The 13,383-nt window shown below is 41.0% G+C and overlaps 1 protein-coding gene across 1 annotated transcript; it reads right to left on the reverse strand.

Moving 5' to 3' along the window:
* Positions 1 to 2,628: 2,628 nt before the first annotated feature.
* On the reverse strand, positions 2,629 to 6,891 carry AP1S3 (adaptor-related protein complex 1, sigma 3 subunit). Its single transcript, XM_009890235.1, has 5 exons — positions 6,756 to 6,891; positions 6,475 to 6,655; positions 5,163 to 5,271; positions 4,054 to 4,191; positions 2,629 to 3,113 (listed from the first exon to the last, which is right to left on the reverse strand). The coding sequence occupies exons 1-5, from the start codon at positions 6,889 to 6,891 to the stop codon at positions 3,078 to 3,080; spliced, it is 600 nt and encodes a 199-aa protein (XP_009888537.1). The 3' UTR covers positions 2,629 to 3,077.
* Positions 6,892 to 13,383: the final 6,492 nt, after the last annotated feature.

A 13,383-nucleotide genomic window follows, 5' to 3' on the forward strand; every position in this document is an offset into this window, starting at 1 on the left:
TTAGTGAGATGGGGAAAACTGTTAAGGAACCTGCTTTCTAGTGATTTTTTTGATAATAATTTCATACAGTAACCTCAGAAAACTTTACACTGGGCATTTCCTAGAATAGTCAGGCAGGCTGCAAAGAGAAACATCAACAGCAAACACAAATGAAACGGGCAATGCTTCAGAGAGATTTGTGAATACGTGCAAAGACATACGTATCTCCTGCTTTAAGAAAATTCAAAGAATTACGCTATCAAGAGAAACATAAATCTTCTGATGAGTGCTACTCCACAGTGCACGAATGTATGCAGAGTCCTGCTGATGGCAATGCAGTTCCACAAAGACGGAGGCACGGGCACTTTGGCACAGTGACCTAAAGGTAACCTGACAATAAGTGGGTTTCATTTGGGCTTTTTCCCTTTGGAGAAAGAGTTGGGTTGAGCTGAATGCTATTATAACACCACTTAGGTGAGTCACCCCTTTCTCACTGAAGGTTGTAAAACGTATAAATGCAAGTTTTAAGAACAAATTGGTTTGAAGCGTAAGTATGCTATACGTACAGCCTGACACTTGCAACAGTCCCATTAAGTAACGCTCACCGGCCTACTTTGTGTAGCTCATCTATAGGCAAAAGCAACAGGAATCTGTAGATGTTTCTTATATATATATATATATAAAAAAATATAATTTACCAGTTCTTTAGAGTGCTTAACACATACTTTCCATCCAACTTTGTAGCACAAAGGCAGCTGGCACAACAGGCACACTGTATTCCAGTGACCTTTTGCACTAGGGCAAGGAAATCATATGAATTCCTTCCCACTTCTCAGGTTGACACCAGATACATCAGTTTGGCAGCGCTATTTATGCCAGATGCTATATTGATATGGCTGGCATAAGTAGCCCTAGCTAATGTATTCTTTTTTTCCATACAGAATTCTTCTTCATTTGAAAAGAGAGAGAAAGATGTCCTACAGCTCTTCTTAGAATGACTGAAAAGACAGGCTTATGATATCCTTACTCATAACAAGAAATCTTTTTGGACCTCCTGTTTTGATACACTGCCGAAGTCAAGCAACATCACAGTTATAAAAGTCACAGAATCACAGCACGGCTCCAAAAAAGAGTAAAAGCAAATGAAACTACTGATGATTTCACCGAATAGAAGTCACTTATAAAAGTAAAGAGCGGAAAGAGCCTCTTTGCACATTCTGAAGTGGCTTCTTAATCAATTAAACACTCTACTTTAAAAAACTTCATTTCAAACCATGAGAAAATAATATACAACTCATACAGTTTCATTAATTTACTACTAAATTGCATGTCTTCAGAGCTATTAAAAGCCCTTCAGCAATTTCACTATTTTTTTCAATGCTGAAAGTATGCCTTTGACATCAATACAGAGAAAACAGATGGATAAAGTAATTATAAAAAGAGCAGCATGACGCTATGAACCAGCTTGTCACAGTTTTACTAACAGACTAGATAACACAGGCAGAAAAGTGGGCTGACAATTAGCAAAGTTGTCGTGCTGTGTCCAAGTGCTCCCACCTTCCAAAAAACAAACCCGAAACCCCTCCCCAGGAAGATACAAACAGACTGGGAAGGAAAGAGCAAAGAAAAAAATAGAATAAGCATGCAGGACATTTAAAGATTAGAAAAATCTCTGGAGAAAAACACTGACTGTACCTCCCAGAAATCAAAGAAAATATACGTTGAAGAGAAATGTGAATCAGTGCTCAGATCACTCTGGCATATTTGTCTGATAACTCACCTAATTTTTGTATAGGATGATTTCGTGGTTTGACAGAGACAAAACATCTAGCTGTGAGTTATAGGCGAAGATAAACGGAATTTCTCTGAGCTTTGAATTCTGTTAAAGGAGGAGATAATCTGTCTATCGAAGGCAGTTCAAACTATAGAGTCCAAATTGCTCTGACAGAAAGACAGGCAAGTTAACACACCTGGCTCCACACACACAGCTCCGATGCTTTATCGCACACAGCGAGATGTACGGCCCAGCTGATTCTTCTCCTCTCTACTGTTTTACCCTTTTTTCCCTTGGTGCAGCTTGCAAAGTTATAAAAGGTTGATTACATTGTCTAACCTTCACAAAAATGGGCCACGTTCAACTACTAGAAAGCTGATCATCCCAAATGGCATGTGAACTGGGGACTGGAAAACTCTACTGGGAAAGATGGTTATTGGTGGATTCAGAGCCAAAAGATCAAGATGATCTTCACCCCAAAATCCCAAAGACTAATTTCTTCTCTTCAGGGTATCTCTTGCGCTCAAGTTGCACAATTCCAAATGTTGTAGCCTTTTTCCAGGTCCAGGGGATTTAGGAAGAGGATAGGAAAATGAGGAGAAATACAGAAGCAGGCCAGCCGCATGCAGTAGCGAAAAGGATTCATTAAACCTGGGAGAAGCCTATCTGGAGTCGGCACAGTCTTCCAGATTAAATGGAGGCGTGGAGTGCGCTCTAATAGCAGTTGGAGTTATTATTATTAGCAGACTACGGCAGAAAATAGAAGGAAGATAGTGAAAGAAAGGGGCTGGTCCAAAGAGAAGGATATTTCTTCTTATACTAGATGGGAGTTAATCTTTTCAAAACAAACTTGTGAAATCAGGGCCCACAACAATTTGGCTTTTAGAAAAAGAATTATTATTAGAGCAGAATAATCATTACATTCAAAATAATGGACATTTGTACAAAAGTAGAGTCATACGGTCAGCAGTGGACCAAAACGAGTTAAAATACCTCTTCAAAGTACTGTCAGAGTAACATTTTATGATGACAAAACCCGTAGCTAAAAGACATGATACAAAACAAGTGTTTAGTCCAGCAAGGAAAAGAGAAACTAGATCAAAGGTAATAACAATTCTGAGAAACTCATACGCAGAGTAATGTAAATACAGAATTGTTAAACCCCGTGCTACATTCGCTGACCTTCATCTTCACCATTATACAAACAAACCCTTTTAGTTATTGGTTTTTGGTATTTCTCTGAGGATCTGGCACATTGGGAAGCGATTTCAGGAAGTGCATTTTACAGGTGCATACAACAGTTCCTCTCCAGGTAGTTTTAACATTAAAATGCAGGCTTGTTCATGTACTCTTCCACTGTCTGGAGAAAAAAAAAAGAAACAAATAATTGATGCATTATGGAGTGGTACAGTAATATTCAAACAAACCCTCTCATTCTCTTTGGAGACAGTTGTAGTTTCGCATGGATCAGGTTAATTAAAATGTAGAAATAACTCTGCCTTAAAAACCTTCAAGAGACTTTTAGAATCTGAGCTTCAAATCAGGACGTGCCACGGTTGTGGCTAAACTCCTCACGTCTAGCTGGCCTTTGCACACAGCTGGCCAAGTTTCTCATGTGCAGATGACAGACCACTTTGAAAAACTGTTCGACTCGCATAGCGTGCCCCCAGCGAGTTCCACCAGCACGCTGTTTCCCTCACTATGAGAACGGATCCTTCACTACCTAGGAAAAAATTTAGTAAATCCATCACATTCATCTGGTTTTGCCATTCCTGGCTCAACAGCACAAGTTACAGAAGAGAATTCCTGCAGGGTTCTGAATAAAGGTTACATATCGGTGCCCTGCAGAAAAACTCCAGAGGTGTGTATGAATGGAAGTGGAGTTTGCCAGCACACACACTTTCTGATTTGAAATGTTAACAGTAGGTCATCTGTTTCCAATGTATCAGTGAAACAGAATTGATTTTTCTCTATTTATATATACATAAGTACACATAAAATGTAGTCTTAGATTATGTTCTTATATAAATACCTTAGATTTGTCTTATACTGCTTATAAATATAATAGCTGAGTAACTCTAGCAGTTAAACTGCAAGAGAGCAATAGCAGTACATAAAGAGTCCCCAGATGATTCCGCAAGATGCAGGAGGGTTGAACTGAAAGCTTACACTGTTGTACCTATCAAAATGGAACTTAAGACACATCAGGATAACTAAGTACCAGAAGTGCTTAGCTGTATTGTAAGCTCCTGTCAAACGCGGAAGATGTGGTGTTTGCCTTTAGTCTTCCCCTGCCTTACCTCCTGCAACATGTCAGAGTCTTCTATGGCTTTCACTGCAGATCTCTTTGAAGTTTCTTGTACTTCTCCACCAATTATAAACTCATCAAGAATAAAATAAGCTTTTTCAAAATTAAAGATAATATCCAGCTCACACACCTGCCAGAACAAAAGGACACCCAACATTTAAATGATTCTTACAGCATTATAAGCACTACTGGGCCAAAAGTTAAGATGATCAAATGTGTTCAACATATGCACTCTTGTGGGAGGTATCAGGGTGAAGAAGATACTGCATATTATGTACTATTGCAGCTTCTGCATGTATTCTCTCCACATATATCGCCTAGACTTATGGCAAAGATATTCCACCTACTGTATTTTATATGATAGAGCACTTCCATACTGGTTTTCAAAGAACAAGGCTGCCTTCCTACCCTACTAACCTTACGATAGGTCTTACATAGCACTTGTAATATGGGTTACATACGGTCACGTACACTCTCACAGAGCACGACAGACTCCCTGTCCCTGTGACCTTACAGTACCAACTGCTTTTTTGTTTTGAGGCGGTACAAATGTGAGTCATGGTACAGTGATTTAAATAAGGGATGAACTGAGGTAGTGGGGACAATTTCAAAAATAGCCGTAGAAAAGGTGGGTCTCTTGTAGTCTTTAAAGATTTACTGAAAGACTTATTTGGACCTTCTTCAGGTATTTTCTTTTTAAAAAAACCCAACACTTTACCTTTTTCCTCTTTATTTGTCCTTAATTCTTACACAATACCAAGAAACAAACAAAACCAGTACATCTGAAGATGTCAGGAGGGAGAATTAAAGAACTGGCACCTGGGGTGGGGGGTGTTAGTATTTTTCCTTAAGCTTTCCCCTTGAAATCTGTTCTGCAGATCAAGGCATCAAGATTAATTTTCGGGGAAAAAATGGATGGGGAAAAAAAAATGATAGTTTCAGCACTATTTTATAAAATATTCTAATGATGAATTTCACTCTGGATGGAGAGAATCTACAGGACAAGTAGTGCAGGTGGAAACACGCAGCAAAACAGCCACAGATAACTGTTTGTTTGTCAGAGAGCCAGGAATGCAGTTCATGAGAGAAAATAAAACCTACATTTCCAAAGTATCTGTCCAGAAGCTCTACATATCGATGAACGACCTCTAGTGTCAGGAGCTCATTATCCTGGTCTTCTATTGCACAACAGAAATACAAACTAGCATACCTAGGGGAACAAAGGCAAAAACGTGAGGGTGAACAGCTGGATCCTCGGTGCTCTGCTCGTCTCTTAGAACTTACGCAAATGACAGTTAGTGTCTACCTTGTCTCTAAAACAGTAATTTTCTTTCATACTCATAGTGTCCCAGAGAACACTTAAAAAGATCACATAATTTAAACAAATTATTGATTTAGTTAGAAAAACAAAGCGCAGCCTTGGCAAAGTAGGATACCTCCAACACTGGTCTTAATAAAATGAACAGTAGATCAGTAGTACTTTAAAGGTCTCCCTCACCTGCTGCAATAGCACTTGCAAGTGGGGTTAATTAAACTGTAGAATGAGTTACTGCTCTTTATTAAAAAATAAAAATAAAGGCAAAAATAAAGGTGGAAGGAGTTACATCTCAGCAGGCCTGCTGGCTATCAAATGACTGACAGCGTTTCACATAGGGCCAGAAAGCATGGAACTGCTCGGGCCAAACGATCTTCATAACTTACTCGCAGCAAAACTTTGTTTAAATCAACCCAAGTTGGGAGTTAATGATCTACCTCAACTCTGGTGCTGTGGCTGGAGCCCCAGCTTGTCAGAGCATCTGGTCAGATGTTTACATCCATCACTTCACAGCAAGGAACTCAATTTTTGCTAAGTGGGAGATGCCGCTTGATTTATCCAGAGTGCTATGCCTTAAGGCTACTTTTTGCCTGCTACAACTTTACAGAAATTAAAAGGCAACTAATGCTAAGCATCATGTAACTGGGGACCAGTGATTTGTTTGGAAAAGGAAATGGGAATTGACACTTTCCAAAGCAACAGATATTTCAAAGGCAAAATTTGACAATATGTTGAAAGTGCCTCAGAACAGTTCCTGCAGCCTCCTGAAGAGCCTGGTAAAGCCCAGCACGCGTCTTGGCAGGCTGCCCCGGGGGATGAGAAGGAGCAGTGAAGTCTAAAGCCTTCTAACAGAATCTCAACCACTAATACTTAGTAGGTTACTCCCATTTGACAGATTTTTCACCCCACAATCTACCCTGCCGGTTTATCCAGGGACACTGCGCCATTGGAGACCGCTGATGGCAAGCTCCTTAGCCCAGCTTAGTCTAGCACTTAAGGTTTGTTTGGTGTTTTTCTTAGTGAGCCTTTATTTTTCCTCTTCTAGCGTGTGTTATTTATATGAATAGCAATTACACGTTCTCATAAAATTACTCACACCTTTTGTAAACAAGCTTGAGGTCTTTCCAGTCAACAAAACTACTTGTTTTTTGATTGCGAGACAAAATAATCTGAACAATTTCTCGAATGATCTTTTTCTTCTCTTTATCAGGTAGCGTCGTATACCATTTCTGAAGCCTTAATTTCCCCTGCCGACTGAACAGCAGTATAAAGTGTATCTAGAGTAAACAAAGCAACATGGTTAACGCCGGGGCCACGGCCAGAGAAGAGCATTCCTGTGCCTGGTGCCAGAAATCCGCGAGATCTCAGTGAAGGCATCTCCAGCCCTGGCGTGACGTTTGGACGTGGCGTCAGCGTGGCCTGGGGGAGGCTGAGGGTGGGAGCAGAGATCCCTCCCCTCTCCTTTTTCTTCCCCTGGCAGCTCTCCCCTCCCCGTGGGACCTCTCCCCTTTGCATCCTCTCCCACTCACCCTCCCTTACCTTTTGTGAACAGCAGCTTTGCTTCCTATTCTGCCGCTTCTCTGGGGATCAGGAGGAGCATCACCACTCTGCAGTGGTGAGAAAAGGGCCCCAGCCCCTCCTCCAGCAAGATTCGAGACCTTAGTGAAGGCAATAAAGACTTCCATACAACAGGGCTAGGGAGATGACGGATGCAGTGTGGCACACGACTAGGAGCATGAATACCTCTACAGTAATCGTAATCACTAACAGTTGGAGTATTGCACGTTTCAGGTCACGAACAAAGCAGCACGTCCCCGGAAGAGGCTATAAGGAACAGAAGAAACCAACTACTTTGGAAAGGGAGCTTGACTATTTTACTAAAGAAATCACCAGATTATGAAGCAGAGATGACTATTATGACAAAGGGCAGACCTCAGCGACCGAGGATATTAGGTTAAATAAAGCACGATACGTACACTGTTCTAAAATTTCAACTTTAAAGCTAGTCATAAATTTACACAGTTTGACCCATGATTTTTTCATGCTCCGAATTAGCAGTATTATTGAAATACAGAAGTGCTAGCTTTTAAATGCCAGTGGGCCTTTGGGAGAAAAGTATCAATTCACATTTATACAAATACTTCTATTAGCAGATTAAAATAACTGACCATACCAAGTCTTTAAGCAGTACCGTAAGTCACCTACCCACAGCACGGAAATGGCCTTAAGAATGCAGGAAATCTATTTGGGGATGACATCCATCTCCATGGGACGTCCTCTGCCAAATGGAAAAACCCCAACAAACCTAGCAGGGATAGAGATGCTTCCAATGGCTGAAGACACTGAGAACTGCGCTGTTCTCGACAGGCATCCCCATCGCTCTTCTCAGCAGTACCAAAGCCTGGAGGCCAGGGACTTGCAGGAAGGATGTTTCCCTCCTGTTTTATATTCCAGTTTATTGCTGTACCTATACTTCCCCATCACTCCATTTCCCCAGTCAGGATTAAAGTCAATGTTCACAATTATTATCAAGATCACGACGCAGATTTCTGTAAGGCCAAAATCATTCTACACTCTGGTGAAATCCAAGCGGAGAAGTGCACCAGAGAAGCTCCTATGTAAAAGAGCCAAAAAAAAAAAAAAAAAGCTACTGGATTTTAAACAAAGCATTCATTCATAATTCAGAACCATTCTCTAGCTATTCATTTGCATAGTTGTTGAGTAATCCGGAGATAAGAGTTCTGACTACATTGAGAAAGACTTCAAATGTGGGATCATTTTAGGGAAAGGTGGACTGTTTTATTCGTATGTGCCTGTGGCATGACCTACTGCTGGAAACATGGCTCTTGCCATCATTAGTCTAATGTGCTTGATAAAATTACAAGGATTTTGTAGCTGCCTTGTGTTGAGTCCTGTAATACTCTCCAGATGAGCTTGCTAAATAAAAACAATTATGCTGCTGGCAGTACACATGGCCTGATCACAGTGAAGATCAAAGCACCATGTTCTTGCCTTTCTCTGTTCATGTGACCAGCTGGGTTTTGACACGGTAATATTCCAGCTGTCAGGGTTACCCCTTCCCAGTGGGTGAAGGGACAGCACTTATGTCCATACACTCATCCACGGAGAGGAGCTGGATGATTGGAAGACCGTTGTGCTTGCTGCACAGCACATTAATTCCAAAGACTTTGTAAAGAAGACTGCATTTCAAAGAGCAGAGCGTAGGCTCTGCAGATAGGAGCAGCAGGTGTCCATTTAAAAGCTATCAGGCACAGGTAGCAGATATTTGATAAACAGATTTCTAAAAATATGGTGAATCTGATAGGAGAGGATGATCAGGTTCGATTGAAAATGCAGGGAATTAGTCAATGAATCCCTAGCAAAAGCTGACAGCACATTCAGCATGACAAGACCGTGCTGTTTGAGACAGCCTCAGGAAGAAATACGTTTGCCTGCAGTGCTTCAATAGGGGCAGATAATGAAAGGGTATTCTGGTTTAAGATCAGCTGTCAGACCCAAAGGTCCTCAAATTTGAGTGCCAGCGAGTAATACTTATATCTCCAGGAGAGCAACATTATGCCTCTAAAAGGTTAAATAACAAGCCAGGGAATTTTATTACTATTATTAGTGATATTAGATATATAACAGTGAATATTACTACAATTTTCTGCTGATTAGTTTACTTCAGTATGTTATGCTTCACCCATAGGAAAGTGAGCTGCTCTCCATTTAAAACTGCTTTGAAAACTCCACTGTTTCTTACATAGATGCAGATGATGTTTCACCACCACTTTTTTTGAGTAAAGGCAACATTCTTTGCAGTCAGAAAATATCCATTAAGGCTCTTAAACGCATCAAGATTAGTACACAAGCTTCAAAAATCCCATCTTTTAGGTCTCCCATCCCATGCTACTTCACATGCAGAATATAACCGTGTACTTCATAAGGCAATTTTACTATTGTAGAAATATATACAGCTAGAAAACAGATAAGAGCCTCTACTGTAGTCCAGTTCTAATTTTACAGTCTGCAGCAAAATAGCGTACCCTCAAGCCCAGATATGTATTACTGGTCAGCTGAGAGCTCCTGTAACAAAACAACGCATCAGAACGCTGCAGATACTTGGAAGAGAAAATATTGTGGGGTTTTTTTTCTCTTTTGACTCTTCTTCCTTTTTCTAATTTCTAAAGTCCATTCAATCTGGGGAACTCTCTAGGAGGTAAATAATATTTCATTCTCAAGAGGTTAAAAGGCTTAATTCTCATAAGCATCAGCATCCAATCGCTACAGATGTTGTTTCATCCAGTTCAGCTTCCCTCTGCCCAGCCACACTGACATGATACTACACATTCCTCACTCTCACAGCTCTGTTTGTTACAGCTCACTGGAAAGATTTCAATGCGTCAGTAAACCTGGAAATGTTGAAGTACTGCACAAACACAAATCTAAGAGCTCATCTGCTCTTTGACTGTGAAAACATATTTGCTTTCCTACAGTGCTAATGACAAGACAGATGTTGATTAAGGAATTTTGGGTGGGTTTTCAGCAGCCAAACTACAAATTGAGGTAGATTATCCTGCAATGTTTTACTCATCTTCAAAAGCTCTAATTCCAGAGGAAAACAAAGGCAAATGACTTGCTTCAAGCAAAAATACCTTTGAACCAGGGTGCTTGCTTTCCTTCCCTACCACTCCCGTTCCAGGGGTGCTGGCTGTGACCAACCATCACCAGACCCAGGGGCGACGCCAGAGGGAATTTTTAGGTCCAAGCCTGAGTGGGTCGGGATGAGGAGTGCAGTTCCTATGAGAGCATCGGCTGCCTTCCCATGCGGAGTCTGTAGGAGACAAGCTTCGGTCTGGGAGCCGAGTGTAATTTTGTTAGCTTGTTTTACTGAATCAGACCCAACCACACACAGCGCTGTGCAAAACGATCTCCGTAAACGTCAGTTAAGTAGCCTAAATGACTGCATGTTATATTTGTAGGCCATTATTTCCTAGTTGGAAAAATAGGATTTTTTTAAATCAAGCATTTAAACCAGATTTCTAAACCTAAACTCTATGCCCTTCTCATGCATCTCTGAATGAATCGCAGCCGGTTGGAAAGTTACGGGGCCTTCTCTTTCACCAAGATCTACAGAACTGTACCAGGGTAACAAACAACACCCCAAGTTTCAGGGCTACAAAAAAAAAATCAAATGGTAGACTTTCACATGAAATAATTCAACAGTAAATAGACCAGGCATCAAAAATGCAAAGTGCAGAAGGTTTACATGTTCACAAACAGCAAATATAAGTGAAATGTATAAAACTAACACACATCGTGATTTTTTTTCACCTTCCCTGGGAGACCTTTCCCTCCTTATGCTAATGGACTGTCATGATCTGATAAGCAGCTCACCCAAGGTTGTCTCCTGGACTGTTCCCTGGCAAGACTGGAGGTCCCCTTTGGTGCAGCCTTCCCCAGTATTTGGCCATTTCACACTCCAGACCAATCAAACATTTTATAGTTGGCACACTGGTTTCAAACTTGGATCATTTGTAGCTTTTACAGAGGTTTTAAAACTTAACCTAACCTGTACTGCAACATTTAGCACAACCGTCTAAAGGTCTCCAGACTATATTCTATTACATACGGAACAAACCACCTGTAGGGATATCAAATAAAGACACCTACATGGGAAGACAAAGTGGCTTTCCTGACTGCCGGCATCATTTCTCCAGTTTAGTGTCCAATGACATAAACATCTGAAAGATGCCACATCTCTTCCCACGAGGTGAACTCCAGAGGTCAATGCAGCAAGGCTCTAATTCGCCTCCCCTGCGAGAAGAACGTGTGCTAGAAATGCTTCTCCTCCTCCCGTAATTCAACCTGCATAACATTTGCCGACTGCTTTCAAACCTGTTCTGTGGCATGTGGCTGCTCCAGGTCCCTCAGTGGGAGAGGAGGACAGGGACATGGGAGGACTCCAGGAAGCCTAAAGGGACGGAAGGCAGAAGAGGAGACGGCAGCTGGCAGACTGGGGAAAGCAAGCATCCTTCTTTTCCCTGGGTGCTCGGTTTGGGCAGGGATTTGCTCGGCTGGGCAGCTCTGTCACTCCAGTAGCACTGGGTTTAGCCCCTGCTTCAGCTATAACCTTTCTGAATGCAGCTCAGAGCCCTCCCAAATCAAAGTCACCTTTATAAAACAGAAAGATTCCTGAAATTGACAAGTCAACTAAAATCTGTAAATTAGGAATTACTTTCCTAAAACAGACAGCTTGGCAGAACTCAGCAACTCTTAAGTTTTCCTTAAACACTTTCCATTTAAGCCTGCTGCTGCCAGTATGGCAACAGGCAACATATGACGTGATAATAAAGAAAAACTCATGGACCACATAAAAAGGGGAAGTGGGATGAAAAAAGCCACACCTTTGGCTGCTGACATGACAACGGCTGCTGACGGAAGCCTGGGGGAAACCAGACTGACTGGCTGTACCTGGTGGAGAGGAAGCCACTTTTTAAAATAAAGTTCTTTTTTAACTTATTCTGACTCCCCTAAAGTCTGCTTGATCTTCTGGCACTGTTTTGGTCTAGTTCAGTCCATATTCTGCCTATCTTTTTCTCTTTTTCACTCTTTCCTCTGGTATGAAAGAAAGTATTTCTCGACATAGACAGCTGTCCAGATTTTTTTTTTTATTAGTATTTATTTTTACATCACATCTGAAAATGATCAAAACCTACTTTCATTAAATTGTTTCTTTTAAAAAGTATGAACATCCAAATTATTCCAGCTATTATTATTTTTTTTCCCTCCAAAACATTTGAAGACTAAAAAATTCCTTTTAGCTTTTGCTTTGCTCAGGTTTGGGTTTTTTTTGGAGGGAGGGAAGTAAACACTGAAATTTTTCCAAAAAAAATGAATAGTTATACTGTGAACACACAGATGGTTTGGAATGCCAGGCGTTTAGGGTCAAATGACAAAGACATACTGAACAGACCACTATCGACCTAATGTATTAACAATCTAGCCACATCAGGAAGAGACAGAATAATAACAGACTGAAGTATAGGTATTTTGGTATTCTGCTGCTGCATGAAGTCCCCACCTGGCTATTGACCTTTAATATATATACACTGGAGTTTTAGGGACTTTTAAAGCAATTATGTAAAATCCAAACCAGGCTACTTTATTAAAAATATTAATTTCGTTACTTATTTACTCTGTTACTAAAACTTTTATTCACAGCAGCACAGAAGCTGACAGATATGTTTGTTAAATACTGTAGAATCTCAGCTTTAAATTAAAAACATATATTTAGTCTGTATGATGTAAGTAAAAAAGAAAATAAATGAAAAACAGCAACACAAAAATACCGAAGTAGCGTAGTGCTGCCTAACTGGCACAGAATTCTTTCTCGCTTAATCTCCATTAGGAACATTTCTGAACAATTTCCCCTAAACAATACATCCAAAGTCCATGCAATAAAAGCTGTGCCAGATCATTACAGGCACACGTGACTATAGTTACACATTGATTTTATGCTTTGCATGATGCAGAAGTCACCCTTATCTTATTACTGAAGATTTTCAATTGACCAGCATACTAGCATTTAAAGGATATCTACACCATACAGTATCGATCCAGCCAACAACCTTCTCAATAGCCTCACTTGAGCTAAATAAAACTATAACTAAAACAGTATAGCTGAGCTCCAGCTCTGAACCCAAAACATCTTGAAGCTTCTCACTCCTCCTTCTGCTGCCTACCTAAGGATCGGAAAACAAAGCTCAAGGAAGCTGTAAGTGCCCCACAAGCTCCCTCCAGCTCTGCTCCTGCTCACAGCTGCCTCTAGCAGGTCTAGTCCTCCCAAACTCGGCTGATCTCTCATAAATCGGTGGCATTTCTTCAACAACGTCCTCCCTGCAGTACTGGCATGCTTGTGCCTCCTCCTTGCAGGCTGCCGGGCGTCCCACCAGCAGCGAAGCCGGGCTTCCAGCACCTCTATGGAGAGGAAAGACAGCGCAGCTT

Source organism: Charadrius vociferus, unplaced genomic scaffold (genome assembly GCF_000708025.1).
Source record: "Charadrius vociferus isolate BGI_N301 unplaced genomic scaffold, ASM70802v2 scaffold650, whole genome shotgun sequence".
NCBI lineage: Eukaryota > Metazoa > Chordata > Aves > Charadriiformes > Charadriidae > Charadrius > Charadrius vociferus.

Bases quoted from the DNA above. Each gene is read 5' to 3' on its own strand.
- AP1S3 (XM_009890235.1), bottom strand. From the start codon at position 6,891: ATGCAAAGGGGAGAGGTCCCACGGGGAGGGGAGAGCTGCCAGGGGAAG. The intron at 5,272-6,474 runs GTGTGAGTAATT...TTGTTCCCCTAG, and splicing joins CTCAAGCTTGTTTACAAAAG to GTATGCTAGTTTGTATTTCT. The intron at 4,192-5,162 runs GTAGGTTTTATT...TTGTTCTGGCAG, and splicing joins TGGACAGATACTTTGGAAAT to GTGTGTGAGCTGGATATTAT.